The 27,490-nt window shown below is 45.2% G+C and overlaps 1 protein-coding gene across 1 annotated transcript; it reads left to right on the top strand.

The window, feature by feature from the left end:
- Positions 1–129: 129 nt before the first annotated feature.
- On the top strand, positions 130–27,490 carry ACTR5 (actin related protein 5). Its single transcript, XM_041732938.1, has 9 exons — positions 130–646; positions 1,798–2,027; positions 3,834–4,003; positions 8,728–8,945; positions 9,624–9,806; positions 17,474–17,590; positions 18,332–18,471; positions 19,677–19,809; positions 24,306–27,490. Exons 1-9 carry the CDS (start codon positions 248–250, stop codon positions 24,561–24,563), a joined length of 1,848 nt encoding a protein of 615 aa, XP_041588872.1. The 5' UTR covers positions 130–247; the 3' UTR covers positions 24,564–27,490.

Below are 27,490 nucleotides of genomic sequence, written 5' to 3'. Positions count from 1 at the left end.
AGGTCAAGCAGAGGCGGGCCTGCGAGACCAAGATGGGCGGGGCCTAGCGGTCCCCACACGGTCTGGGTCGCTGCGGGCGAGTCACGCGCAAAGGCTGGCCCGGCGTAGCGAAAGTCGGCTCGGCAGGCGCTCCTCGCCGTCGGGGCGGGACCCTGCGCCTTCCGCGCCGGGCCGCGGGGGGGCGGGGCTCGGCGCCGCCTGGGCGACGCTGCGGAAGGGGGCGGGGCGGCGGCGTGCGCGCTCCAAGATGGCGGCGGCCGGGGCGGCCGGCGCGGTGGCCAACGTCTTCCCGTTCCGCGACGCCCGCGCCGCGCCGGACCCGGTGCTCGAGGCCGGGCCGGGGGCACACGGGCCATTGCCGGTGCCGCTCGTGCTGGACAACGGGTCGTTCCAGGCCCGCGCCGGCTGGGCGTGCCCCGGCCCGGACCCGGGTCCCGAGCCGCGCCTGCAGTTCCGCGCTGTGTGCGCCCGCGGGCGGGGCGGGGCTCGGGGCGGGGCGGGCCCGCAGGTGGGCAACGCGCTGGGCAGCCTGGAGCCGCTGCGTTGGATGCTGCGCTCGCCCTTCGACCGCAACGTACCGGTCAACCTGGAGCTGCAGGAGCTGCTGCTGGACTACAGCTTCCAGCACCTGGGTGTCTCCTCGCAGGTGAAGCGGGGGGGGGGGGGGGCTCGCGGCTCCGCGCTCTGGGCTCTCTGGGGTCGTCCTCACTACAGGAGCTCTCATTTGCTCATTTACTCGTTCATTTGGTCAGTCGAGTAAGTCGTAAGCGCCCAAGGTGTGCACGCCGTGCGCCAGGCTCCTGGGGTACAGCAGCGAGCACACAGCGCTCCTCCTCCCTTGCAGCACACACTCGGCCGTAGGTATTGAGCACCCCACTCTGTGTCAGGCACTTTTCTAGGCGTTCGGAATACATCCGTGAATGTGACACATTTTTTCTGTGCTTTGGAGCTAGAATGGAAAAAAAAAAAAGACAGTCTAGTATGAAAAGGCGAATAACTAGAATTAGGTGGTAGATTTTCAGGTAGGGTAGGAGGAGAGGAGAGGATGACCCCCCCGCCCCATGGTCAGGATAGGACGCAGGGAGAAGATGCTGTTTGAGCAAGGATTCAAGGAGGTGACTGAGGGAGCAAGCCATGTGAATGAGCAAAGGGCATTCCAGACGGGGAACAGCCAGTGAGCAGGCCCCGAGGCAGGAATGTGCCCCAGTCCTAACTGATAGCAGCCAGGGTGAGAGGAGAATAGTAAGTGGAGGAGGAAGTCAGAGAGCTGCGGTGGGGGGAGCAGATCACGTTTGGCTTTTACTTGCGTGAAATGAGGAGCCATGGCAGGGTGTTGAGCAAGGGCAGGGATGTGGCTTTTGTTCCAGAAGGATCATTGTAGCTGCTAAATGCAGAACAAACTGGCAAGGGGCATAGGGTAGAACCAGGAGGTCAGTTAGGAGGCTGTTGCCATAACCCAAGTGAGAGGTGGTGGTGACTTACGCGAAGGAAGTTGGGGGAGGGGGATGTGGTATGAAGCCATTGGGTTCTGAAGGTAAATCGGAGACAGAGCTGACATGGTTTGCTGACACTTTGGAGGGAGTTTGACTGATTAACCTTAAATTGACCCTGCTTTCATATTTTCTACAACAACTTCCAGTAGAGATGAGGTGAGTATTCTACAGTTGCTTCTGGTCAGATTTTTGATTAAAAACCAAAAAGCAAATTCAGTCTTTACAGTAGGACTTTGGTTTCTTTTTGTGCTTTGAAAAGAGTGTTTTTTGTTACTTGTCTCCTTTCTCTTTTCTTTAAAAGTAGGGCTGTGTCGATCATCCCATAGTTCTGACAGAAGCTGTGTGCAACCCACTGTATTCTCGACAAATGATGTCCGAGCTTCTTTTTGAGTGCTATGGGATCCCTAAGGTTGCCTATGGAATAGACAGCCTCTTCAGCTTTTACCACAATAAGCCAAAGAACTTGATTTCCAGTGGGCTCATCATTTCATCTGGATACCAGTGTACACATATTTTACCCATCTTAGAAGGGAGGTGAGTAGCCTTGACAGCATTTGAGTGCTGTTTTGAGAAACATTCAGAAAACATTTATTGGGGGCCCACTTTAGAGGTGGAGTGGAAAGAACAAGCATTGGACTGTGAACCGGCCTCTGGGCTTGCCTCTGACATACTTGACTATGTGACTTTAGTCAATCCACCTTCCATCCTTTGTGATCTCCTGGGCCAAGTTGCAGTAGATCGTCTGCGAGGGCCAAATCTACAATTCTAGAATTTTACTATTTTGAACTATGGCAAGATAGCTCACCTAGTACCTGCAGGTAGTAGGTGCTCCATAAAAATGTTTTGAATACATTATTTGAATAATGTAAACGGTCTTTGAAATGTTCTGGAGTCACCTTATTATTGAGAGGTTATTTTTTTATTTAAAGCTTTTTAATCATGATTGTTTAGACCTTTTTTTTTTTTTTTTAAGACCTTTCTTTTTCTAGGTATAGTCCCTGGCATGTAATACAGGTACTTATTAAAACATTTCCAAGTTGGATAAAAGGTGAGGGTAGTTTCATTTTTAAACCTGTTTTCAAAAAAAATAAAAAAAATAAACCTGTTTTCATTTTATGTTTGGACTTTTATGCTCAGAGAAGAGACGAAGGCCAGCATGGTGCTCTCTGAGGTTTCTCAGTGCATAAAGGGCATTTAAGTAGGAAGTAGAGCCCTGGTTTTGGCCTTGAAGGCCTGGATTTGCAGCCCTGCTGAGGGTGAAGTTATTTACCCTCTTCACATATCTGCTTAACATGTAAAATTGGGAGAAACTAATTTCTTAGAGTTTCTTAGAAACTAATTTCATCCTCACCCTGAGGATGAAATAATTATGTAGGTGATGGCACTTTGTGAACTAGAAGATTATAGTCTGAATGTTTAAGTCAAAATAAATGTTGAATTTATTTAGAACTAAAGTGGTATTTTCTCTGAAGTTTCTACAAAAATTTATGAAGATAATACTTCTTTTACATATTACCAAACATTCCTGATGTATAGAGTTTTCTATTTTATGTAAACAGAATATGCAGAAATTAAAAATAACCTTGTTATTTTTATATCATACTGAGAGAAAAGTATTTTACCTGAAAGCTAAGAAATGAGCACATTGGAGCGTAGCCTGTTCTATGCTGGCATCTGCTGGTGAAGCATGATATAGCGGCAGCATTTCATTATGCTTCAAGACCCTAGTGCTCTGCTCCTCTTTCTCATGTTAAGAAAAATGTTATTCTGGTTCTCTTTCCCTTTATATCATGTGAAGGGGACCAGGTCCTTTTAGTTTACAGTAAGCCAGTATGTGCATGGTTCCTTAATGTTTATGCATCAGTAAAAGTGGAGTATCTAGGGGAGGGGATCTTAAACTCCAGCCTTTGCTGCACTTACCTGAGAAGTTTGTTAAAATGCATATTCCCGGGCCTGCCCCAAAGCAAAGGAGTCCTGAGAATTAGTATGTTTAACATTTTCCCCCACTGATTCTACAAGGCCCACAGGTTGAGAAATGCTTGACAAGTCACATTAGGGTCTGAATTCAGAGCGCACAATCTTTCCATCTAACCTTGTTTCCTTCTGAGACTCTTGCTGGAAGTTAGATGTCTGGGTGTGGACTACGAATTCCTGCATTGAGTAAGAGGCTGGGAACTTAGAGTCCCTTCATCTGTAAAGTTTTCTGTTCCCTTACCTGGTTGGTTTCTTCTTTGTTCATCTGGACTGTTATCCTTCTCTCAGACTCCCCACCAAGTGGTCCCTGTTCTTTCTTCCATGTTGCCAAAAACGTCAGCACTGTTTTCCATTCCTTGATTGTAGGTTAGATGCTAAAAACTGCAAACGCATCAATCTGGGAGGAAGCCAAGCAGCTGGCTACCTCCAGCGCCTCCTGCAGCTGAAGTATCCTGGGCACCTGGCAGCCATCACACTCAGCCGCATGGAGGAGATCCTGCACGAGCACAGCTACGTTGCTGAAGATTACGTGGAAGGTAATGAAGAGGGCATTTGCCTGCGGCTTATAGATGTTGGCTACATTGAGGTGTTCCTTAAATTGTGCCCAGGATGACTCTTTGGCTTTTTAGTATCCCCTCTTCCTTTTGGTATTTACTTAAACTGTTCAGTAAACTGTTAACTTTTTGAAAAGGGTTTTGGCTATTTTACCTCCTTTACCTTTCCATGTAGATGTTAGGATTAGTTTATTCATATGTACAAAAAAGATTCTGTTGGAATTTTGATTGAAAGTATATGAAATCTGTATTAGATTGGATATGAAACAACATTTTATTTTTTTTTAAATTTTTATTTATTTATTTATTTATGATAGTCACACACAGAGAGAGAGAGAGGCAGAGACACAGGCAGAGGGAGAAGCAGGCTCCATGCACCAGGAGCCTGACGTGGGATTCGATCCCGGGTTTCCAGGATCGCGCCCTGGGCCAAAGGCAGGCGCCAAACCGCTGCGCCACCCAGGGATCCCCTGAAACAACATTTTAAATAAAAATCCAGATATGATATTAAATCAAGATGTAATGTTAAATCTAAACTGGGGAGAAGTGACATTTTGTACTACGTGGAATCTTCTAATCCATGAACATAGTAGCTCTTTCCATTTACCTAGGTTTTTCTTTCTTTCTTCAGCATTTTGTAGTTTTCGACATATGGATCCTGTACATGTTAGATTTATGCTTGAGTTTGAGTCTTTCTTTGCTTGTTTCATTTGTTTCCACTTCTCATTGTTAATGTATAGAAATGCAATTAATTTTTATGTGTTGACCTTATATCCTGTGACCTTGCTAAATTTATTTTTGTTTTTTGTAGATTCCTTGGGAATTTCTATGTAGACATGTCATCCATGAAAAGGGACAGTTTTATTTCTTCCTTTCGGATCTGTTTGCCTTTTTTTGCTTTGTCTTGCCTTATTTTACTGGCTGGGATTTCCAGCACAATATTGAATAAGAGTGGTGATAGTGAGCATCCCTGTTTTATGCCCAGATCCTGTTTTTGGCATAGTGGAGGAATGTGGTCTTTCACTATTAACTGTATGATATTAGCGTGAAGTTTTTTGCAGATGTCCTTCATCTAACTGAGGAAATTCTTTTCTCTTCCTAGTTTTACTGAGCATTTGTATCATGAATGGATTTTGAATTTTGTGAAAGGTGCTTTTTGCACCAATTGATATGATCCTGTGGTGTTCCTGCTTTAGGACTACTCATATGGGAGATTTTAATGATTGCTTTTGGATTTTGAACTAGCCTTGATTGGGTAGGGGGATAGACCCCACTTGTTCAGGTATATTATTATTTTTATATGTTTTTTTATTTGAGTTGGTAATATTTTGTGGGATTTTATGTCTATATTCATGTATTCATGAAGGATGTTGATCTATAGTTTTCTTATATGGTCTTTGACTAGTCTTGGTATCCCGGTGATGCTGGTCTTATTAAATTAGATGGAAAGTGTTCCCTTTTCTTCTGTTTTTTTTTTTTTTTAATTGGGGGAGAAGGGGCAGAAAGAAAGGGAGAGAGAATTTTGAGGCTCTGTGCTCAGTGCAGAGCCCAACATGGGGCTCAATCTCAGTACCCTGAGATCATAACCTGAGTGGAAACCAAGAGTCGGACACTTAACCGACTGAGCCACCCAGGTACCCCCGCCTTCTATTTTCTGGAAAACATTGTGTAGATAGATGATAATATATATTTTTTAATATTTGATAGAATTCTCCAGTGGAACCATTAGAGCCTGGGGATTTCTTTTTATACAGACTTAACTATAGGGATGCCTGAGTGGCTCAGTGGTTGAGTGCCTTTGGCTCAGGTTGTGATCCTGTGGTTTGGGGATTGAGTCCCACATGGGGCTCCCTGCAAGAAGCCTGCTTCTCCCTCTGCCTGTGTCTCTGCCTCTCTCTCTGTCTCTCTCATGAATAAATAAATAAAATATTAAAAAAAATAAAGACTTATAACTATAGATTCAATGTCTTTAATAGAAGTAGGACTATTTAGGTAATCTCATTGATGTCTTTTTATTATTTCTTTCCTTCTACTTACTTTAGGTTTAGTTTGCCCTCTTTTTCTAGATTCTTAAGATAGAAGTTCAGATTATTATGAGACCATTCTTCTTTTTAGTGTAAGCATTTAATGCTGCAAATTTCCCTTTCAGCATTGCTTTATCTACATTCTGTACATTTTGATATTTTTAAATGTTTATTGAGTTCAGATATTTTCTAATTTCTCTCAGTATTTATTTTTATGAACCATTGATTATTTAGAAATGTGTTGTTTTATTGAGAATACACCAAAATAAAAAGCTTCCACGCAGTGAATGGATACAACAAAACTTAAAAGACGACCTATGGAATGGAAGAAAATATTTGCAAATGATATGTCCAATGAAGGGTTGGTATCCAGATTATATAAAGAACTGATTAAACTCAACACTCATAAAACAAATAATCCATAAACGAGCATTTCTCCAAAGAAGACATACAGATGGTCAAGAGACGTGTGAAAAGATGCTCAACATCACTTACCATCAGAAAATGCAAATCAAAAGAGATACCATCCAAAATCAAAGATACAAGAAACAAGTGTGGCCAGGGTGTGGAAAAAAAGGAACCCTCTTACACTGTTGGTGGAAATGCAAACTGGTGCAGCCACTCTGGAAAACAGTATGTAGGTTCCTCAAAAAGTTAAAAATAGGACCACAGTGATCCAGTAATCCCATTACTGGGTATTTACCCCAAGAATACAAAAACACTAATTCAGAGGGATATATGCACCCCTATGTTTATAGCAGCATTATTTACAATAGCCAAAGTATGGAAGCAGCCCAAGTGTCCATTGATAGATGAATGAGTAAAGAAGAGGTGGAACACACACACACACACACACACACCAGAATATTATTAGCTGTAAAAATGAGTCGATACATGTTGTTTTGCAATGATACGCATTGAACTAGAGTACTATGCTAAGTGAAATAAGTCAGCAAAAGATGAATCATATGATTTCACTCATGTGGAATTTAAGAAACAAAACAAATGAACAAAGGGAAAAAAAAGGCAAACCAAGAAACAGACTTTTAATTGTCAGGAACAAATGGATGATTACCAGAGGGCAGGAAGGTGGAGGGATGGGTGAAATAGGTGATGGGAATTAAGGAGCATACCTGTAATGAGCACTGGATGATGTATGGAATCATTGAATTGCTGTAATGTATGCCTGAAACTACACTGGAATTAAAATTAAAACTTAATTAAAATAAAACATTTAGGTTTTAAAGGTTCAATCCAATTTGATAGTTTAATAAATAATTGATGTGGAAGGCTGAAAGTTAAGGTGTTTTATGGTCAAGTATTTAGAGAGAACTCCTGTAGTATTTCCATGACTTATTTCTAGTTAAATTTCATTATGTCAAAAAACCTTGGTATCAGTGGAGCTTGTGAAGGTTTGCTTTATGACCCTGGTGCATGGTCTCCTTTGGTGAATGTTCCATTTATACTTGAAAAGATCATGGACTTCTGCTGTTGGGCGGAGTAGACTGTGATGTCATTTAGGCTCACTGGTTTATGCTCTTCAGTTCTTCTATGTCCCTGTTCCTTTCCCGTGCTTGTAGCTCTGTTGATTATTAAAAGAGTTTTGAAGTCTCAAGAGATAATTGTAAATTTTTTATTTCTCCTTTCATTTCTGTCAGTTTTTGCTTTTAAGTATCTAAAGCGCTTTTGTTAGGTACATATTGAGGATTCTTATTCTATCTTGACAAATTGACCTTTTATCATTATACAGTATCCCTTTTTACCCCTTGTAATTTTCTTGGCTTTGATGTCTACTTGGAGGTTAATACAGCCACTCCAACTTTTTTTTTGCTGAGTGCTTGCATGGAGTGTCCTTCCATCTTTTAAATCTACTTTTATCATTATATTCAAAGTGAGTTTCTTAATAGTTGGTTGTTTTGTTTGGTTTTTTAAATCACGGTGTCAGTCTCTATCTTTTAACTACTTTGGTAAGACAGTTTAAAATTTATTATTCATATGTTGGGTTTAGTTCTACCATTTTATTATTTGTTGTCTGTTATTCTCTTTGTTCCTGTTTTTACTGCCTTTTTTGGGTTATTTAAATATTAAAAATTTTGTTTTCGTATTGGTATTTTAATTTGTCTGTTGTGTTTTTACTATATCTTTTTGTATAGTTTTTTATGGTTGCCCTGAGGTTATAGTCGACAGACTCCTTGCAGTGTTTTGAGAGCCTCTTTTTACCATCTCAGTGGAATGTGGCAATGTTAGCACCCCAGGGGCTCCTTTATCCTGGGTTGTCTTACGTATTACACTTATACACGTTGAAAACCCAACAGACATTTTGAGGGCTTTTTACTTTGAATTGTCAAACATATTTTAAAAGAACTCCAGAAGAGGTTAGTCTATCACGTTGACCGAGATTTTCATCATATCTATTGCTATTTCTTCATTCCTAAAGTTCCAAGTTTCTTTCTGTTATCAGGTCTGTCTGGCAAACTTTAGTTAGCAATTTTTTGAGAACAGATCTGTAGGCATTACACATGTCCAGGTGTTGTATCTGCATTTTGTCACGGGGGTGGAGTCAGAGTTTGAGTGGACCGTGCTTTCTCTACCTTATCTGGATTTCAAAGCTTGGTATTAACTTTCTAATTTCTGTGCTAATAGTGTTTCCGTTTTATAACTTCCAAAATTATTTCTCCAAAGAACTGCAAAAATGGAGATGCCCTGATTATTATGAAAACAATGTCCACAAGATGCAGCTCCCGTTCTCTAGCAAGCTCCTGGGCAGCACTCTGAGCTCTGAGGAGAAGCAGGAGAGGCGGCAGCAGCAGCTGCGGCGCCTGCAGGAGCTCAATGCCCGCCGGCGGGAGGAGAAGCTGCAGCTGGACCAGGAGCGGCTGGACAGACTGCTCTATGTGCAGGTGCGTGTGCATCCCAGGAGGGCACCGCAGCCTTTGCACAGGCGGTCCCAGAAAGGTTTCTTCCTAGATCTTCTTCCTCAGCCAAGAAATGCAGTGACTGTCTGAGTTCCCCTTGCGATCAAGGAGGACTCGAGGGTTCTCAGTGTGGAGCACCTCAGCACAGAGGAGTCATGCTGCATACAGAGCAGCAGGTATCTCAAGAGAGTTGTGGGCTTGGCCTTCACCAATTTACTTTGGCCTTATAATCTCCTTTGTCTTATAACTTTTGAATTGAAGTGTAGCGCATGTCCACAAATCTATAGTGTGTAACTCGATGGATTGTCACAACGTGAGACACAATGTATATCTGCCATCCAGAGCACTACTGGCATCCCAGAAACCTCCTGCATATCCCTTCTTAGCCAATACATTTCTGACATCTGTCACCATAGATTAGTTTTGCCTATTCAGATGGTGCTGAGACTGTAATACGATGCAGCCTAGAGACAGCTAGGGAAGAGGGCGGTGTGTGAACTGTGGGTGGGAGGTGAGATTTTGTGGAGGGGCAGGCTAGGGGAGTTGTGGGAGCCCTTCCTGCTGTAGTTTTTCTCTGTTTAGCTTCCAAACTACTTCTTTTTCCTTCCTGTTTGTGATTGTGTTGTCATCTTTGAAGATGAATTGCAGCTGCTCTGGTTTCAGGAACTTTTAGAGGATGGCCAGATGGATCAGTTTCACAAAGCTCTGGTAGAGCTGAACATGGACTCCCCGGAAGAACTGCAGTCCTACATACAGAAACTCAGCTCAGCAGTGGAGCAGGCAAAGCAGAAAATCCTCCAAGCAGAAGTCACCCTTGAGGTGGATGTGGTGGACAGCAAGCCTGAGGTACCAGGGGCCTTGGGAGGAGGGTCCCATAGGGTCGTTTAGCCTGAGGGCAGGAGGGAGGACTATCTTGAGAAGGCTGACCTCAAAGAGGTATGACCAGACTTGGAAAGCAGCATGGTGAGTGCCGTCCATGGGGACATGGACAGGGCAGAGAGGCACTGACCTTGTGCTGACTGAAGTTTGTACCCAAGGGTGAGTCACCCTGTAGACTTCTGGCTCCCCTGGAAGGGGCATCTGTGCATGTAGAGTAGAAAGAACATTCACGCACCAGCCATGTGGTGCCATCTTGAATCTGGACATTCTTCTAATGGTTATTTGCAGTTAGTCACACACTCCCTTCTACTTTTCCTCATATTTTCTTAAGTATATTGTGGTTGATGGTTCACTTTCTTTCCATCGTGATGTCCCCTAAGGACAGGAGTCATGCTTCATAATAGTTGATGGATTTTTTACAGCACCTAGTAGATGTGCTTAATAAAATGTCCATGCGTTGATTTAAGATCAGCCATGACTAAAACTGTTTGAATAAGCTCTTCAGTGTTCTCTGTCTTCTCCTTTTTGTTTCCATGCCAGTGGACTGTTAATAAGTGTTGATATGGCATCAAGGCAAGTGGCAGGGCTGAGATAGGGCCCAAGGTGATGCATATCCTCACACTGGGCGCTGCACACCCATACACATGAGTTGACTTGCTTGGCTTTAGAACTGGAAGAAAGTGTTAGTAAGTGTGTGCAGGTCCTAAATCTATCTGCTCTGGAGTTCTAAGACAAAGGACTTGTTCATTGACTTGTGACATTTCTGGGCCAGGATTAACCATTCTAGCTTGGTAGGTTTTTGTTTTTAAATCAACTTTCTTTAAATTCTAAAACCTATACATTTAGAAAGAAGCAGTCCCATGGAAAAATCCAGTTTGGTGCTAGGCGTGGTGTGGCTGCTTGCCAGTGACTTCAGAGGTGTCTTTGGCTCAGTAGGAAGCCTGTGCTTGCTCTGACTCTCAGCTGGAGGCTCACTTACACACTTGCTGCACTCAGCCTCCATCTCCAGCTCTCCAAATACCTGAGATTCCCTGAGGCCAACAGCCAGCCAGGGCATGCATGTCAGAGCAGACCCCGAGTCAAGCTTCCTGGACACAGCTTCCCAGGATGGCTAGAGTGTGGGTGAGGGGCCATGACTGCCGTCTTACTCTGGAGTGGTATCCCAGGTCAGCTTCCCCGATTCCCTGTTGTGCAGGCCCATGTTGCCTTTGTTGTGTATTCCCCCTTGTTCAGTTCTTACCGTGCTTAATGTGCTAGTAGGACATCAGCATCTTTATACCAGAGATGTATCATTAAGCCACTGGCAGGCGAGGAATTTCAGATTTTTTTTTTTTTTTTTTTTTTTTTTTTTTTTTTATGAGAAAGACAGAACGCAAGCAAGGGTAGAGGGAGAGGGCGAAACAGACTCTCCTGAGCAGGGAGCCCAATGTGGGGTTTGATCCCAGGATCCTGACATCATGACTTGAGCCAAAGGCAGACGTCTACTCGGTCATCTGAGCCACCCAGGCACCCCGGGATTTCAGATTTCAAAAGAAAAGCCCAAACAACTATAAAATGTGATTCGTAAGCAGTTGAGAGCTAGTTTTTCCTTCTCTTTGTGGATTTTTCTGTATTTGTTGCAGGCTGTGAGTCAGCCACTCCTTCATGCAGTTAGCAGGTACTTATTAAGTCCCCACTTCCTTCCGTGCTCTGGGGATAATATTCAGATCTCTCTGGGCTTGGGGAGGTTTTGAAATTTTGGACTTTCAGTAGTTTCTCTGTATACAACAAATTTAATGAGTTGATCTGTCCTCAAAGCATGAGGGTCAGTCAGCATTTATTGAGGGTGAGTGTGATTAGGGTCAGTTACAGTAATTTCATGGGATAAATGTGACCACGACAGTGGCTGGCTAGTTCTACCTTTCAAAAGTATTTATGGTGTTTTCCGGCAATGTAATTTGTTTAGAATGGAGAGAATGGATTTATGTGGATCAAAGTTCGTATTGAAATACCATCCAAGTAGTAATGGCTAAATTGGATTAATCCAGCAAAATTTTTAACTGAAGTGTTTTCTGAAATCCATTTTTTCCCCATAGACCAGTCCATTTCAGCACTTGCTATTCTGCAAGTATTCTGATGAGGATATTGTAAAGGAGTGGGCTTTGTCAGCATTCCTAATGAAGTATTTAAACTAGAGGATGTTGGCCTTCCATCACTAAGTACAGCAGTGGCGTTGGGGGAGGGGCACAGTTTTAGAGCACCATCACTTTTTGGAGAACACAATGAGCTTAATATAGAAAGTTCTCTTGCCTGATTAGCCAAGATCAGAGCTGGCCTCTGCTTGTTCTTATGCCACTCCATCAAGACTATTCCAGGGAACCATGCCGCATCTTCTCTCATGTGCTTTGGCAAACTGTCATTCTGTTCAGTTCCAAAAGAATGGCTATTTGTGTTCCTGAGTGCTACACAATACATGTGGACACTCTGGCAAACCCTAGAAGGCGAGAAGCCAGCCGTGGTAGAGAAATCTGTTCTCTCTAGCATGCCCATTGCCTGCTTTGAAATCATTGGCTTTGGGGCAGCCTGGGTGGCTCAGTGGTGTAGCGCCGCCTTCAGCCCATGGCATGATCCTGGAGACCCGGGATCGAGTCCCACGTTGGGCTCTGTGCATAGAGCCTGCTTCTCCCTCTGCTTGTGTCTTGGTGCGTCTCTCTCTCTCTCTCTCTCTCTCTCTCTCTCTCTCTCTGTCTCTCATGAATAAATGAATAAAATCTTTAAAAAAAAGAAATCATTGGCTTTATTTCTCTGTGAGTCATATGAATTAGGATGAGTAAAATATTTTTTTATCATTTCTAGTGAAACTGAGAAGTGATCTTTAAGTAGCATGTTTCTGAGTATAGATAATTGAAGGTGGATGATGATGTTTTTGCTATAGCTGAAGAAGTCTTTTGAAACTTGAACATTTTATAATCTGCTGTTCCAGGGAAATTAAAGGGTGTATCCCAGGGGCTCACCACACACACAGTAATAGGCATGGTATGCTAGGTACTAGTGACATAGATTAACATACGTTTTCTGCATCTTTCATTTACCTGAAAAAATGAGGATATTGTATTATACTTAGCTGACTGTAATGAAGCTTATCTGATATGATGGTAGATGTGTGTGGGAATATAGATGAAGTTTTGAGAAAGGATTGGTATATTTGAGGTGGGCCCTGAAAGATTGTAGATTTCAATAGGTAGCAAATAAGGGAAGGACATCATAGATTGAGACATTTAGATGCAAAGAAGGATGCATGCAGGGAGCATGGTAGGTTTCGTGTGCAGCGTGGGAGATGAAGCAGGGAAGGGAGGCAGAGGCCAGCCTACAAAGGTCTTTATCAGTCAGCCTTCACACAGAGCCAAAAGGATGTCCAGCAAGGAAATAATCTAAAGAGACTTTATGTTAGGAAAATAACTAGTGACAGTTAGGATGATGGGTTTAGGGAGGGGTGAAGCTTGGGGTGGGAAAGCAGGTGTAAATGTGTTGTAATCCAGAAGAGAGCTGATGTGGGAAGGGTGGGAGAGCAGCCATGGGGGTGGAAGGTAGAGGAGACACTTCAGAGGTAGCATCCAGGGTTTTTGGTGCCACTTAGTGGATGTGGTAACAGAGTGGCAGTTGCTGATAATAGAACATGTGACATGTGGCAGACCCTGTGCTGAGCACTTCTGCAAGTGTTATCTTGATTAATTTTTACAATTCTGTGAGTACTATTATATATCTGTTTGACAGAGAAGGAGGCTGAGATTCAGGGGAGTAGAGGAATTTGCCCAACTTTGCACAGCTACAGGTAGTGCAGCTGAGGTTCAGACCCAGGCCATCCAAGTGCAGATTCACTCTGGTCCCATGAGGGTCCCACAGAGGCCCCACGGAGGCCCCATGGAGGCCCCACAGAGGCTATCCTGAAAGGCAGAGGCTGGAGGTAATGCCTTTGGTTTGAGTGCCTTATCTTTAGAGTCTCTGTGGGACTTAAAATGAAATTTGCCAGGACCCTGCTGTGGAAGGACCTAGTATTGCATGGGGAGTGAGAAGAGAAGGATACCTGGGGAAGGCCACTCCTTAGAATTCTGAGGGTGGAGGAAAAGCTAGGGTAAGAGACTGAAAGAGCAGCAGGGTTATTGGGAGCATCGTAAGAGCTTGGGTCGTGGGCTCAGCCTAGAGTGGGTGATAACACCGGAGCGTGGAAGGACAGGAGGAAAGGTAAAGAGGTGGGGTGCAGGATAAATAGGCAGTGGGCTTTCTGAAGCACCTGAAGCCATCTGCTAAGAACTGCCAGTGGTGACTAAAAGTGGGGGCTGCGGAGAAGTGTTGGGAGTGCTTGCAGACACCTGCTCTGGGGAATGCACGAGGAAGCCGAAGAGGATGGCAGGCCCGCCAGCAGCAGCCTGGGCCTTTCTCCACTCCTGCTCACAAGAAGTGTATTTCAATTACCTGTTGCTGTGTGGAAAAACTACTCTAAACTTAGTAGCATAAAATGATGACCATTGTGTTGTGCTCCCAAATATGACAGGTCAGGAATTCAGAGCGTAGTAGGGATCTCTGCTCTGTGACACTTGGAGCCTCATCTGGGAAGACTTGGACAGCTAGGGACTGGGACCCCTGGAGGGTTTTTCACTTAGCTGGCATCTGGGTTGGGATGACTCCAAGGCCATGCTTAGCAGGATGGTGGACCTGAGCACCCATGTGGGGTCTGTCTGTGTGCCTTGGGCTTCTCAGCATGGCAACTGGCTTCTAGGAGGGAGCTGCCCAAGAGATAGTAGCCAGAGAGCCAGTGTTTCAGAGGTCAAGGTGAAGGGAGCTGTGTGGCCTTTTATGACCTCACATAGGAAGTCACATGATACCACTTGTGTCAGTTCTAATGGTTGGAATCTCACAGGTCCCTGCTAAGATTCGAGGGGAGGAAATAAGCCCCATCCCTTTGTGGGGAGTGTCAAAATCCCCTGGAGGAAGAGCATGTAGGATGGAAGATACCGTTGTCATGGTTTTTGAAAAATACAGCCTGCCTCAGAGCACAAGAGGAATGAGCCTATGGGTGGGATCCTACCCTTTAGGATCTGAGAGTGGCTGTTGGAGCAGCACAGCAGTAGAGTAGGATTGGAGGGTGGCAGCTATGATCAGGCTTCCGGGTGGGTAGAGGAAGCTGTGAATGCACAAGGGAGGTCATCCCTGGGAGGTCAGAGAGGTCAGGAGTGGAGGTTGGGATAGAAGATGAGTCAGACTGAAGTGTGGGGAGTAGAGCAGTAGGTAGGAGGTAACTCTGGAGCCTAGGGCTTGCCTTTACTCATTATTCGGAGAAAGGATCCCCAAGTATTGCCTGTAGTTATTTTAAATACACAAGTGACATATGTGTGCCTCCAACCTGGTATTGTAACAGTTAAGGGACCAGAATGAGTGCCTAGTTGAAAGAAGGAAGAAGTGTCCAGTTGTCACCCCACCACTGCCTTAGGGGTACGCCCTAGGAGGAGGAGGAAATATGCTCAGACTATACCATTGTGACATTAAATAAATCTTTGGTTGCCATTCAGAGCTGGACTGATGTGACCCCAAAGCCTCCCTTCTTTCTGTAACACCACAGTGCTCCTGGTTGCCGGTTGCCCTGGATGACGAGCCACCAAATGAGGGAGAACTTTCATGATCTGTTTCTGATCCTCTCTTGGGACCCCTGAGTTTAGTGCTGAATTAGAACAGGCCCAAGCATTCCCAGGGTTGTGGCTTCTTTCTGGGAGATCAGAGTCTTCCAGACTAGACTGCAGACTTCCAGGGGAATGTCTTCTCATGTGCTTCGCAGCCCGTCCTGGGGTAGAGAAGCCTGCCGTTTCACTCAGCTGGCCTTGCTGCTGCTTGTAAAATCTTTTGTTCTCCTGTTCACTGTGACCTCAGATCTTCCATGCTCGCAGAGCCCAGTTGTCCTGCTGCACTCAGACTCACGATGTATAGAAGTTTAGCTTGAGGCAGGTCCAAGACTTTGGAGCTAAACCATCTGTCTTGGGCCAAGCTTCCAACACTTAGTAGTGTGATGTGATCTTGGGCAAGTGTTGATCCTCTGTGGAGCCCATTTCCTCACACTTGAAGCATAGTAGTCATCTCCACAGGGAGGATTGTGAAGGATCAGGTTTTCTGCTCCTGAATTGGATGCAGTATTCAGATGGCTCTCACCTCCTTCCCTGAAAGCAAAGTCCGTGGATTCTTGCCTCCCAGCCTACCTTCTTCTCTTTTTTTTTTTTTAATTTTTTTTTAATTTTTATTTATGATAGTCACACACAGAGAGAGAGAGAGAGAGAGAGAGAGAGGCAGAGACATAGGCAGAGGGAGAAGCAGGCTCCATGCAGAGGGAGAAGCAGGCTCCATGCACCGGGAGCCCGACGTGGGATTTGATTCCGGGTCTCCAGGATCGCACCCTAGGCCAAAGGCAGGCGCTAAACCGCTGTGCCACCCAGGGATCCCAACCTTCTTCTCTCCTTAAGTTACCTATTTCCAAACTAGTTCTTCTCTTCCTGTTCTCTAGTCTCAGATGAAATGTTCCCCGTCCTTTCCAGGGTTCACCCTCTCCTTAAATTTGGTAGAATTCTTTATATTGAACAGAATTTAGGATACATTGTCCCTCATTCTATAAGCCATATATGCATGTAACTGTTCTGGTGGGTGTGCACTGCAGGAGTGTTGAAGGGCATTCCCTTAAGAGTGAGTTTGAGGGATGTCTGAGTGACTCAGTCGGCTGAGTGTTCAACTCTTGATTTCGGCTCAGGTCATAATCTAAGGGTCCTGAGATTGAGCCTTGCATCAGGCTCTACACACCATGGAGCCTGCTTGGGATTCTCTCTCCCTCTGTGCCTCCCTGCTCCTGTGCACTCTCTGTCTCTTTAAAAATTAAAAAAAAAAATTAAAAAAAAAAAACCTTTAAAAAAAGTGAGTTTGAATGCTAATTTACATTGGCAATATATGTGGCTATGTTCTAGAGAAGTGTACTTAAGTGCTCTGAATTATATTGGTAATTTGTGCACTTCATAGATTTCCAAGGGTAAGGCTGACCTCAGGGGGCTTGTACCCCATGCAGGGACCTCCCTTCAGCATGCCAGGTGGATAGTACTGAGTCAGCTTGCATCCTCCCCAAGTCCTTCTCATAAGACAGTCCTTTTTACGACAACTGTCATTGTTAGAGCATTCTTCCATGGAATTTCTTCCTGGAACTTCTCCCCCTTGAGTCCAGAAGGTGAAACTCCTCTGCCTTTCACATGGCAGAATGACAGATGGCTAGAGATGTCACCTAGAACCACACTACCCCTGCTCAGATTCTCTTGTTGAGGTCAAAATTATAGTATGCCCTAAGCCCGGTGTTGGGGGTCCTGCCAGCGTGAGTTGAATCCACTTAGGTTCACTGTGGCTGAAGAGGAAAGCCCATTGTGCTGGGTGCCAGAGTCGCAAAGCTCTCTGCTGCCTCGGGAGCTTTTAGTCTTTTTTTTTTTTTTTAATAGTTTAGAAAATTTTTAATAATTTTTACACAAACTTCGAGGACATTGAGCAAAACACCAATTCTTGTTCGTGACTGTGAACTGATAGAGTGAAGGCCTTCTTAAATTACAGGTGCTGTTTTGTTCTGTTTCTTCTGTTCTTAGACCCCTGACCTGGAGCAGCTGGAGCCATCTCTGGAAGATGTGGAAAGCATCAATGATTTTGAACCCTTGTTTTCAGAGGAAACCCCTGAAGTGGAGAAGCCAGTCACCACTGTCCAGGTTGGGTTCCTGTAGCCTGCACCATGTTTCTGCTTTGAAACCATTGATAAAAACAACTAGTCTGGTCTAGTCTGCTTCTTTAGGAATATTTTTGCAAACAAACAAACGAACAAAATCCAGTTTTATTTTCTAGAATGTTGGTGGGCTAAGGTACTAATACTAAAACATCTGAAGTCAGGGCTTTTCTTATTGATTGAGGTTCCAGCACTAAGATTGTGAACCTGTGGGAAACAGTCTGCCTTGGAAGAAATATTTTGGCAAGTAATTGAGGACTTTAGACCTGAAGCCTAGCTTTAATGGTTTCATTTATATTTAAGCCAGTGTAATTATGCTTAGTCCCCATTTGGGCCTGAGTTTCTGTCATTGCAAATGGCAATCAGACAGACTGACCTGAGTCTGAGACTCACTGGGGAGAGTGCTTTCTCTGCTGTGTAGCGACTGGGCTGCTGAGCAGGGTGCTGGCTGGAGGTTTGGTCTTGCAGTGCTGGTCCTTTCCACTGCTCTTCTTCTGATATCTCTTTCCCTATAATGCAGAGACCATTTCATCATGCAAAGTTGAAGGTATTTGTAATACAGAGGTGGGAGAAAGACCGAAAATGGGATTATCCTATCAGGAGAGTTAGGGAGAGGTTATTCTGGCAGGAACAAAGAACAGAAGCTATGTTGGAATAAGAAATACTGGCAACTGGAATCTTTGTCACTGTGGCCTAAAAATATCTTCTAAACCTTGGGTTTTTAAAGCCCGTGTTTAACTTGGCAGCCTATCATCAGCTGTTTGTTGGGACAGAAAGAATTCGAGCTCCAGAAATTATCTTCCAGCCGTCCCTCATAGGGGAAGAGCAGGCTGGGATAGCAGAGACCCTTCAGTACATCCTGGACAGGTGAGATTAAACCTCCTTTTCCTTCCATCTTCCAGAACCATTTCCTTGGATTTGACACTGAATGGTAGATGAGATGGTTGGGCATTTGAAAATCTGTTTCATGCCCTCCTTTTCATTGACTTGCTGTGTTCCGATAGTATTCTTTATCTTTCCCCAGCCCTGGCATGTCACAGGGGCTCTGTAATTCTTTTCTGAAAATGTAAATGCTCAGTTGATTTGAGGAACTTTAAGAAATTCTTTGATGTTTAAGCAATACAATAATGAACATGCATTGGTTTTCATATAAACCTTTACATTATTGAAGACTAGTGATTTTTAAGTACCCTTAAAATTTGCAGAGCTTATGAGTTTTTTTCCTCTTTGCCGACATTATATTTAAGAGTTTGTACTTCTATAAACTGCTCCTTTCCCATCCCATTTATATAGGCATTTTTCCTGCAGTGTGAGTTTTCATAATTCAAGCTGGACAAGTGGAGAGCATGATTTGTAGTTCCCTGGCTGCTGTTGATTGAAACAGAATGAAAACTGGCACCTAGCAAGGAAGAAAAGCTATTGTGGCCACTTCGAGTGGCTTTGAGCTTTGTCTCAATGGGAAAGTGCTCAAACATGTATAAGTTAAAGCTGTTATTTTTTAAAAAAAGAAAAAAAAAACGGAGGTGGAAGGATTGGTCAGCAAAAGTAAAGCAGGACTTTTTGGGGTGATGGAAATATCTGTATTTTGATTGTAGTCATGGTTGCTGGGGTGTATACCTTTGTCAGACTTTATCAGAATGTTTGGAAATCAGTCCTCCATAAAGTCAGTTCTTTTAAAAAGTGTGTTAAGAGGCATAAAACTTGTAATCCTACTAAGGAAGTGAATTCTGCAAAATCGTAAATGATAAAGGGAAGTTTTGTGGGGTTTTTTAAAGATTTATTTATATATTTTAAAAGATGGGGAGGGGCAGAAGCAGAGGGAAAGAGAGTCTCAAGCAGGCTCCATCCCCAGCATGGAGCCTGATGTAGAGCTCAGTCTCATGACCTGAGTTGAAGTTGAGAGTTGGATGCTTAACTGACTGAGCTGCCTGGTGCCCCAGGAAGTTTTTAAAAACACTTTATGTGCAGATTTCTGTTTTTTGGCAAGACCTTACATTTCTTACATTTCTACATTGGCATTCTCTGATCCTACGTTGGTAGGACTATGCCAGAAGGAATCATCTCTCTCCTAGGTACTCAAAGGATGTTCAGGACTTGCTGGTTCAGAACGTTTTCCTCACCGGTGGAAACATGATGTACCCTGGGATGAAAAGTAGAATTGAGAAGGAGTTGTTGGAGATGAGGCCCTTCCAGTCTGCTTTTAAGGTACTGCTTGCTCATATAACCAGCTGTTTTGTAAATAGCATTAGTTATTCGTTTTCTGATTGCAAAAGTCATAAATATGGTGTAGGGGAGGGAAATTACTTCTAGTTCCATCATCCAGAAATATCCACTGTTAACATTTTTTGGGTTTTTTCTGGTCTTTGATATGTGTTGAATTTTTAAAGCAGAATGGGAATCATGTTTTATGTATTTCTCTGTTGTTGTTGTTTTTTAACTGAAAAAAGACATGCATCTAATAAAATTTGGGGACTACAAGGAGTGCGCACTGAAGAGTAGTCATTCTCTTCGCCCCCCCCTCCATTCTACAGGCAAAGCTTCTCTTGTGCAGATTCTTTGTATATGAGTGTAACCTGCCTATAACCTGCATTTCCTTAAATCGCCATGAGCGTTTTCCCATGTCATTATTTTTTCAAAATACTTTTTTTTACCCTGTATGGTGTTTATGCCCCATAGTGTATCTACCAAATCTCTGATCACTAGGAGACATGGTCTGAGCCCCCATAGAGGACAGGCACCTTGCAGCTGCTAAGATGCCTAGTCACAGCCCTTAGCTGCAGGGAATTTACTACCTGAGGGGCAGCAGCCAATTAAATAGACCCTGATATCCCAGAACATGATGGACATCCATGCACGGGCATCTGCCTGTCTTGGAGTTCAGGAGGGGTTCAGACCTGAGTCCCTAGAATGAGAAAGTGTGTGCCACGTAGACAGTGTGGAATGGGGTGGGATGGAGGGAGCATTCCAGAGAGGGACTAGCATGAGCAACAGGTTCAGGGGCCAGAAGCCTGCTGAGGGACTGAGGTGCAGTGGAGTGTGGCTGGAGCGTAGGGCCGCTAAAGAGGAGTGGAGGAGGGTGCGGTGGAGAGGTCAGCAGGGCCCATACATCCTGCTGAGGCTGATCTTGGTTTCCTGCTGTATGATGTATTTATTACACATTCACGGCATGGTCTTTGGGCTCTGGTCCTGACTCCATCACCACTCTTACTGAATTTTGCCAGTCCTTTGTTTTGTCAGTGGTACAAAGGGATAATCAGAGCTCCTGTGACCAGGATTCACTGTGCTAGTGCAGGTCTAGTGCTCAGCATAGGGCCTGTACAAAGTGCACACTTAAGATGCGAGCTGTTGTATAGAGTAGGAACCTAGGACCACTCCAGGTTCCATGATTTGCTCGGAGGACTCACAGGAATCACACACACACACACACACACACACACACACACACTACATAATCACGGATCATACTTGTATATAATCATGCTCATGGCTATGACTTGAAAGGAGACAAAGCAAAATCAGTAGAGAAAAGGTGTATGGTGTGAAGTCCAGGGGAAAGCAGATAATGAGCTCTGGGAGTCCTCACCCAGTGGAGTCACACAGGACATAGCAGTGAGCCGTGACAACACATGTGAAATGTCAACAATCAGGGAAGCTCATTAGAGACTCAGTGCCCAGGGTTTTTATTGAGGGCTGATCATTTAGGTACCCCCTGCCTGGCACATGTCCAATTCTAGACTCACAGAAGGAAGCTGGTGTTCAGCATAAACTACATTATTTGTCCAAACATCAGGAGAGTGAGCTGCTCTTACCAGTCAGGATGGAAGCCCCCCTGAAATCCAAGTTCGCATGTGCCAGCCAAGGACAGCCTTCCGAGCAGTTAGGCCTGCGGGTTAACTCTTTCCTGCACAGCTCTTGTTACTGTTAGGCCCCATGGCACCATAAAGGAGTCTAAGCAGGGGAATCATTTTGTTTAGTTTGAATTTTAGGAAGCTGTTTTTGACTTGTGGAAAATAGGGTATCAGGTATCTAGGTGAAATATCAGAAGCAGGAGGTCAGTTAGGACGCAGCTCCCAGGTTTCAGGATGGAGTCCTCATTCCACCAGTTGCAGCGTCTCCTATGATCTGACCTTGAATTACTCCAGCATTACCTCTCATCACTTCCCCTTCCACCCTGTACTTTGTTCCCCAATACATCATGTTTCCTTGCCTCAGGGCATTTGCACCTGCTGGTTCCCTTTGCCTGGAATCCTCTTCCCAGCTTGATACTCATGTCTCTCATGGCTGGCTTAGATGTCACATCTGCCAGAAGCCTTCCCTCTCCTTTCCTGTATTCCTTACACACCTCTATTAGGGAGGACAGACTGTCTTGTGAATGGTGCCCCAGGTCTTGGTTCAGTGTCACTGGGTGGCTATGCAGGAAATATGCAGTAGGTTTTGGGAGAGGACAGGAAGGAGTTGATGTGGCAGAGATTAGGGGAGTGAAGTTGTAAGAACTGAATAACAGGTTGGATTTAGGGAGAAAAGTGTGGGACCCAAGACCATTCTTACGCTCTAGGTTGTCCTGCAATTGGTGGGACAAATACAGCATTCCCTAGACTAGGAAATGGGAGATGAAGAGAAGGCTCGTGGGTGGAGAATGAGTTCCACTTCTGAGGCGGGTTGAGTTGGGTTTCCAGTGGGATGCCCAGGAAGCAATGACTCATAGCCAGCTGCTGAGTGCTGGAGAGAGGAAAGCAGAAGGGTGGACTCAGATCCCCCAGCACAAACTGTGTTGTCAGTGGGCACCGTTTGGAGAATAGAGATGTCCATGATTGGGCCTTATATAACATCAGCATTTAAGGTCTTGGGAGGGTGGGCATACCCATGAAGGAGACTGAGGAAGAGAGGCAGGAGGAGGGCCAGACTCTGTGGGGGGTGGTGGTGACTTACAGAAAGTGAGTGCAGGTGCGCGCTGGCAAACTTGACTTGTGATGACATAACACGTCATATTATTGGATGTTTAAGATCTATTGCTTGATCATCGCGAAAGCCCTTCCTGTGAATTACTTTGTGAACATTAGCTGTAGGAATGCTGCCAGATTGCTCTTTGCTGCTGTCCTTTAGCTGGTTCAGCCTTGTGTGGCACTGCCCCAGCTTCCGTGGCTTCCACTTTTGCTGATCCTTTGCAGCTGTGATGTGATAAGTATGCGTCATGCCAGAATTAACCCCTGATACTCACTCAACATTTAGGTTATGTATTCAGCAGCTCAAGTGTGAGCCATTTAAGATCTTGAGATGGTACTTGAACATACTTTAAGTTTCTCTTGGTTTCTTATTTAAGCAGCAAAACATTTTAATACTCAATTATAGTAGTGTTTTAAAAGTTAACAAAGAATAATCTCAACATAAGCACAAAAAACCCCCCAGCAAAACATTAAAAAAATGTTACTAAAATCTCAGACAAGTTAAGTAGGCCAAAATGAGGATAGAAAAAAAAGCAAAACACTTGTAGTTCAGCCACTGTGAGTTACATATAAACTTTTGGTTCATTTTCTTCTCTTGTATTTGATTTTAGCTTAAAAAAAAAAAAAAAAAAGGAGAGATTGTTGATGGCTTATTTGTGACCTGTATTTTTGTTTTACTTTTCAAATTTTTTTTTCTATGCCAGTAGGTATGTGTCCAAAGGCTTTTTTGTATGGCTGTATAGTATTTCATTATTTTATTCCATTATCTTACTGGTTTTTCAGTGGTAATAATGCTAGCTACCATTTATTGAACACTTAGTCTGTGCCAGGAGTATCACACTGCCTCACACTCATTCTCTCCTGCTCCAGCCAGAGCATAAGGGCTCTTGTGACCCTAATTTACTGACGCTCTCTTATCACAAGTATGTCCCATGTCAGCACAGTCAATCTTCTGATTTTTGTGTTTGTCTGCTTCATCCTCCATCTGTGTATGCTGGTTCTACTTTATGTCACCTCCCTGTTACTTCAGAGAGTTCTCAAACTACCATTCCAACCTGGAAATCCTGTGGTTGGGAAGGGAGGTAAGAAGGAGCGGGGAGTCAGGTGGCGACACAGGAAGCCTAACTGGAGCTCCAGAGGATGTTCCTGCTCTGGTCAGGTCAGCCGAGTTGAGGGGCTCCCACGGGGCTGCTGACTGTGGCCTCACTCTGACAGTAAGCAGTGGAAACAGCACTGGCAGCGTCCTGGAGAATGCCTGGGCCATCCTCTCTGCTTTTCACTCCTGACTCTTCTTGTCCACCACGGCCAGAACCACCTTGTATCAGCCTCTGCTTCCCTCTGCTCACAGAGTGGGTGTCAGGGTGAGAAACCCTTTCCTCCACCTGGAGTGCTGGCTCTGCTTCCTTTCTCCATGTGGCAGCTTATGGCAGTTTGTGGTCGACAGTGTGGGAACAGGAGGGGCAGCTGGTCCTTTGTTGCCCCATAGTGGCAGGTCTGGTGTTGGTGACCTAGCTGGCAGCCGTTGATTGTGTGAGGTCGAGTGTGCTGCATTTTGCATTCTTGTGTGCTCTCTTGTAGAGTCTGCAGCTTCCCCACCCAGCTGTATTTGGAGGGTGCGGGCAGTTCCGCACCAGGGCCCCCACATGTGTGTATTTCTGGTGATACCACATAGGGGGTTGCAGCTGGGCCTGCTAAATAGTCACTCCGTGAGCCCTAGCGTTGGGGATGGCCCTCTGCTGAGTGCTGTTTGTGTTTCAGGTCCAGCTTGCCTCCAACCCTGTGCTGGATGCCTGGTATGGTGCTCGGGACTGGGCCTTGGACCACCTGGACAACGATGAAGTGTGGATCACCAGGAAAGAGTATGAGGAGAAGGGAGGAGAGTACCTCAAGGAGCACTGTGCATCCAACATCTACGTCCCCATCCGTCTGCCCAAGCAGGCCTCCCGCTTCTCAGACACGCAGGCCCCCAGCAAAGGCTCGGGGGCCAGTGGAGGCAGTGCTGGTGAGCAGGCATAGTGGATGCCCTCTGGGACCTGGGGCCTCGGCCAGTGTGACGGACGGTGGCTATGCTAGCTGGCTCTGCCCTGAGCCAGGTGGTAGCACTGGGCGGCAAGGTGGATTTCTCCTGGGGAGAATAGTTACAGGACACTGGGAGTTTCCTTTTGGAAGTGTGTTCACTTGGGGGTTCCTGCAGCGAAGAGACTTGAAGTGGCTTTCTGGTATTATTCCTGAACCAAGGATGAACTGTGGCATCAGCTTCCTGCAGCAGTAAATGAAGACAGTGTAGGACAAGGATGTACAAAACGTAAAAAGTTTATTTCTTTATTTAAAAAGTTCTTTAAAAAGAATCCTTCAAAATGGATATTGTCAGTGTAGATATTCTTCTGACTTTATTCAGAAATCATGTGACTGCCCAGCAGATGGAGGACTTTCACAGGTGTATAAACAAAAGGTAGTGTTAGTCTGACAAAAGCAGTTGCCCACGAAATCTCAGGAGCTGGAAATGTTTTCCTTCTATCATTTCCTCTTAAACTAGGTAGAAAGGGCCTAGAGAAGGTGACCAAACGGCGGAGTTTCTCCATCAGGGACCTGCGTGGGTCCACTTCTGAATGGGCAGAAATGAGGCCTTTGCCCAATTTTTGTTCATACTTTCTATGCTGGAAACTTTTCCACCACATGAGGCCTTCCTACAGATTTTTCTTTCAATGTCCACAAGTTTGTTGGCTGCTTAACTTTCTTGGGCCTTTCAGAAGAACAAAACAAGTCTGGAAAAGATGAATTCTGTAGCTGCCTCAGTGTTGCCGTAATCTTATATTCCCTGTGCCCTTGCAGCATCATCTTAAATGGACAAATGACCCCTCTCTTTTATAGAGATTGCTCAGTGTGAATTTTAACTCTGAAACATTCCTGGTAATTGAGCCCAGAGGCCCCTGAGACGCTAGTGTCTGTCCCAGAATCTGTCCATTTAAATCCCATAGAGCCTCTAGCCCATCCTTCCGATGAGGCCCCCTCAGGACCTGTTGGCTCATGCAGTGTACCAGGGGCGATCACCTGGATCTGCAGTCCTCGGGTTAGAAACTAAAAGCTTGGAGTGGGCAGTGGTGGTGCAGAAGGTAGAAGACTCAAGCCAACCCAGGGTCTCCCAGAGGATTGCCAGTGAGCCACTGGCCATGTATAGCAGGGCCCAGGTACTGAGGAGACTTTGATAGGCATGTGCTGTTATGAAAAAAGAATAGTTGCCAAGAAGAAGGCAGGACCAACCTCCACATGAGGGAGGTTTTCATATCCTGTTCCCAGGAAGAGGAGCACGCTGACTGCTGGTAGGCCTGGAGGTCCCTCTCCCATTGTCAACAGTTTTAACAGCCTGAGCGATGTAGTGAAATCAGCGTGGCCAGGGAGGCCGAGCCCTGGTGGCGAGGCCCCTGGGTGGGCAGGTAAGCCCAGACATGGTAAAGCTGGGCCTACCAGAACTGAGGAGGTGTGGGGCTGCAGTGAAGGGCAGGCTGAGGGGCTTGGGCTCTCCAGTTGCATCTCTCCTCACATTAAGCATACCGTGACCTTTCACAGCCGCCTTACGGGTTACCATGGCTCTTCTGAAGGAAGCTGCCCCTCTTTCCCCAGCATGCCGAGCAGGCATATGCCATCCGTGCATTCCCTCAGCCTTGCACAGACCACCAGCAGAACACTCACCACAAGCCTGGGCTTTGTCTCTCCCCCAGGACTGTTGCCTTAAACTGAAGTGTTCCGAAGAGCAGGAAGTGTTCCATTCAGTGTAGAGTATCTACAGCTGAGTGCTGGACCTGGAGGGTGCTGAGGGCTCACAGGATTTTTAATGGATGACTAAATCTATGACCAGAGAACATTTGAGAATAGTCTGATTGTCTGCTCTGTTGAGAGGAACAGATCAAGAGTCCACACTGAGGACTTCCTCTCAACCGGGGAGCCCTATTCATTGAGGCATCTGATGTTCCTGGATAGGTGGGCCATGACTGCATGCAGCTGACTGTTCTGGGGGCGGCTGTGAAGGAACAGACTCCTGTATCCCACCTTCGGGCTCTCGTGGCAGGAGGAGATAGCCTGAGGAAGGGACTGTCCTGTGTCTCTAGGACCAACTAGCTCTGGATTTGAGTTAGGGCAGCTCTCAAAGTTGGGCAGCCACAACCCCGCCCCCCCCCCGCCCCCCCCAGCTAAGATGGTGGTAGGGGTACCCTGACTGTTGCCTGCTTATGCTGCCTCTGCCTCCTGGTGGCATCTCTGGAAATAAGCAGTTTTGCCAAAGGAACAGAGCAGGTAAAAATAAAAGGAAGTGGCACAAGAGTGTAGTTAAGTGTTCAGAGATGTGCAGACAAGGCTAAACCAAGAAATGGAGATTTAGACAAATGTAACATGCAAAGATTATTTTATGCCTACCTAAGGGATTAAGTGAATAAAGTGACGTCTATCATTAATAGAACTTTGCCATTAGATTGTCACAAGAAAATTAGAGAATGAGAGGGTACCAGAGGATTCAGAGGTGTAGGCAGAGCCTGTACAGAGTACATTCTCCTTTCCTTCTGGGCCCATGGCTGCACTAGATTTCCCAGCCTCCCTTGTGGTTGTTCTCAGGGCCATCTGAGTTTGGCTGGTGGAATATGGGCAGAAGGACGCCCATCGTTTCCAGGGCTGGCTTCTGTAAACCTCCCCTAAGAGCCCTCTTCCTCCTTCCCTGACTATGGGCTGAATGGAGAGCCATCTAAGGCCCACGAGGAGTGCAGAGCCACAAAGTGGAAGGAACCAAGTCCCTAAATGACTGTCTGGAGCAGCGGGCCCTGCAAATCCTTCCCCTGTGAGGAAGTAAACTCTCACTGTGTTAAGCTGCAGAGCTCTCAGGCCTTATCTACTATAGCAACTAGCATTATTCCACCAAAAACTTTAGGTTACAAATAAAAATGTCATCAACTTCG

This window comes from Vulpes lagopus, chromosome 18 (assembly GCF_018345385.1).
Source record: "Vulpes lagopus strain Blue_001 chromosome 18, ASM1834538v1, whole genome shotgun sequence".
NCBI classification, from domain to species: domain Eukaryota; kingdom Metazoa; phylum Chordata; class Mammalia; order Carnivora; family Canidae; genus Vulpes; species Vulpes lagopus.
This window is presented reverse-complemented; position numbering and strand designations above follow the sequence as displayed.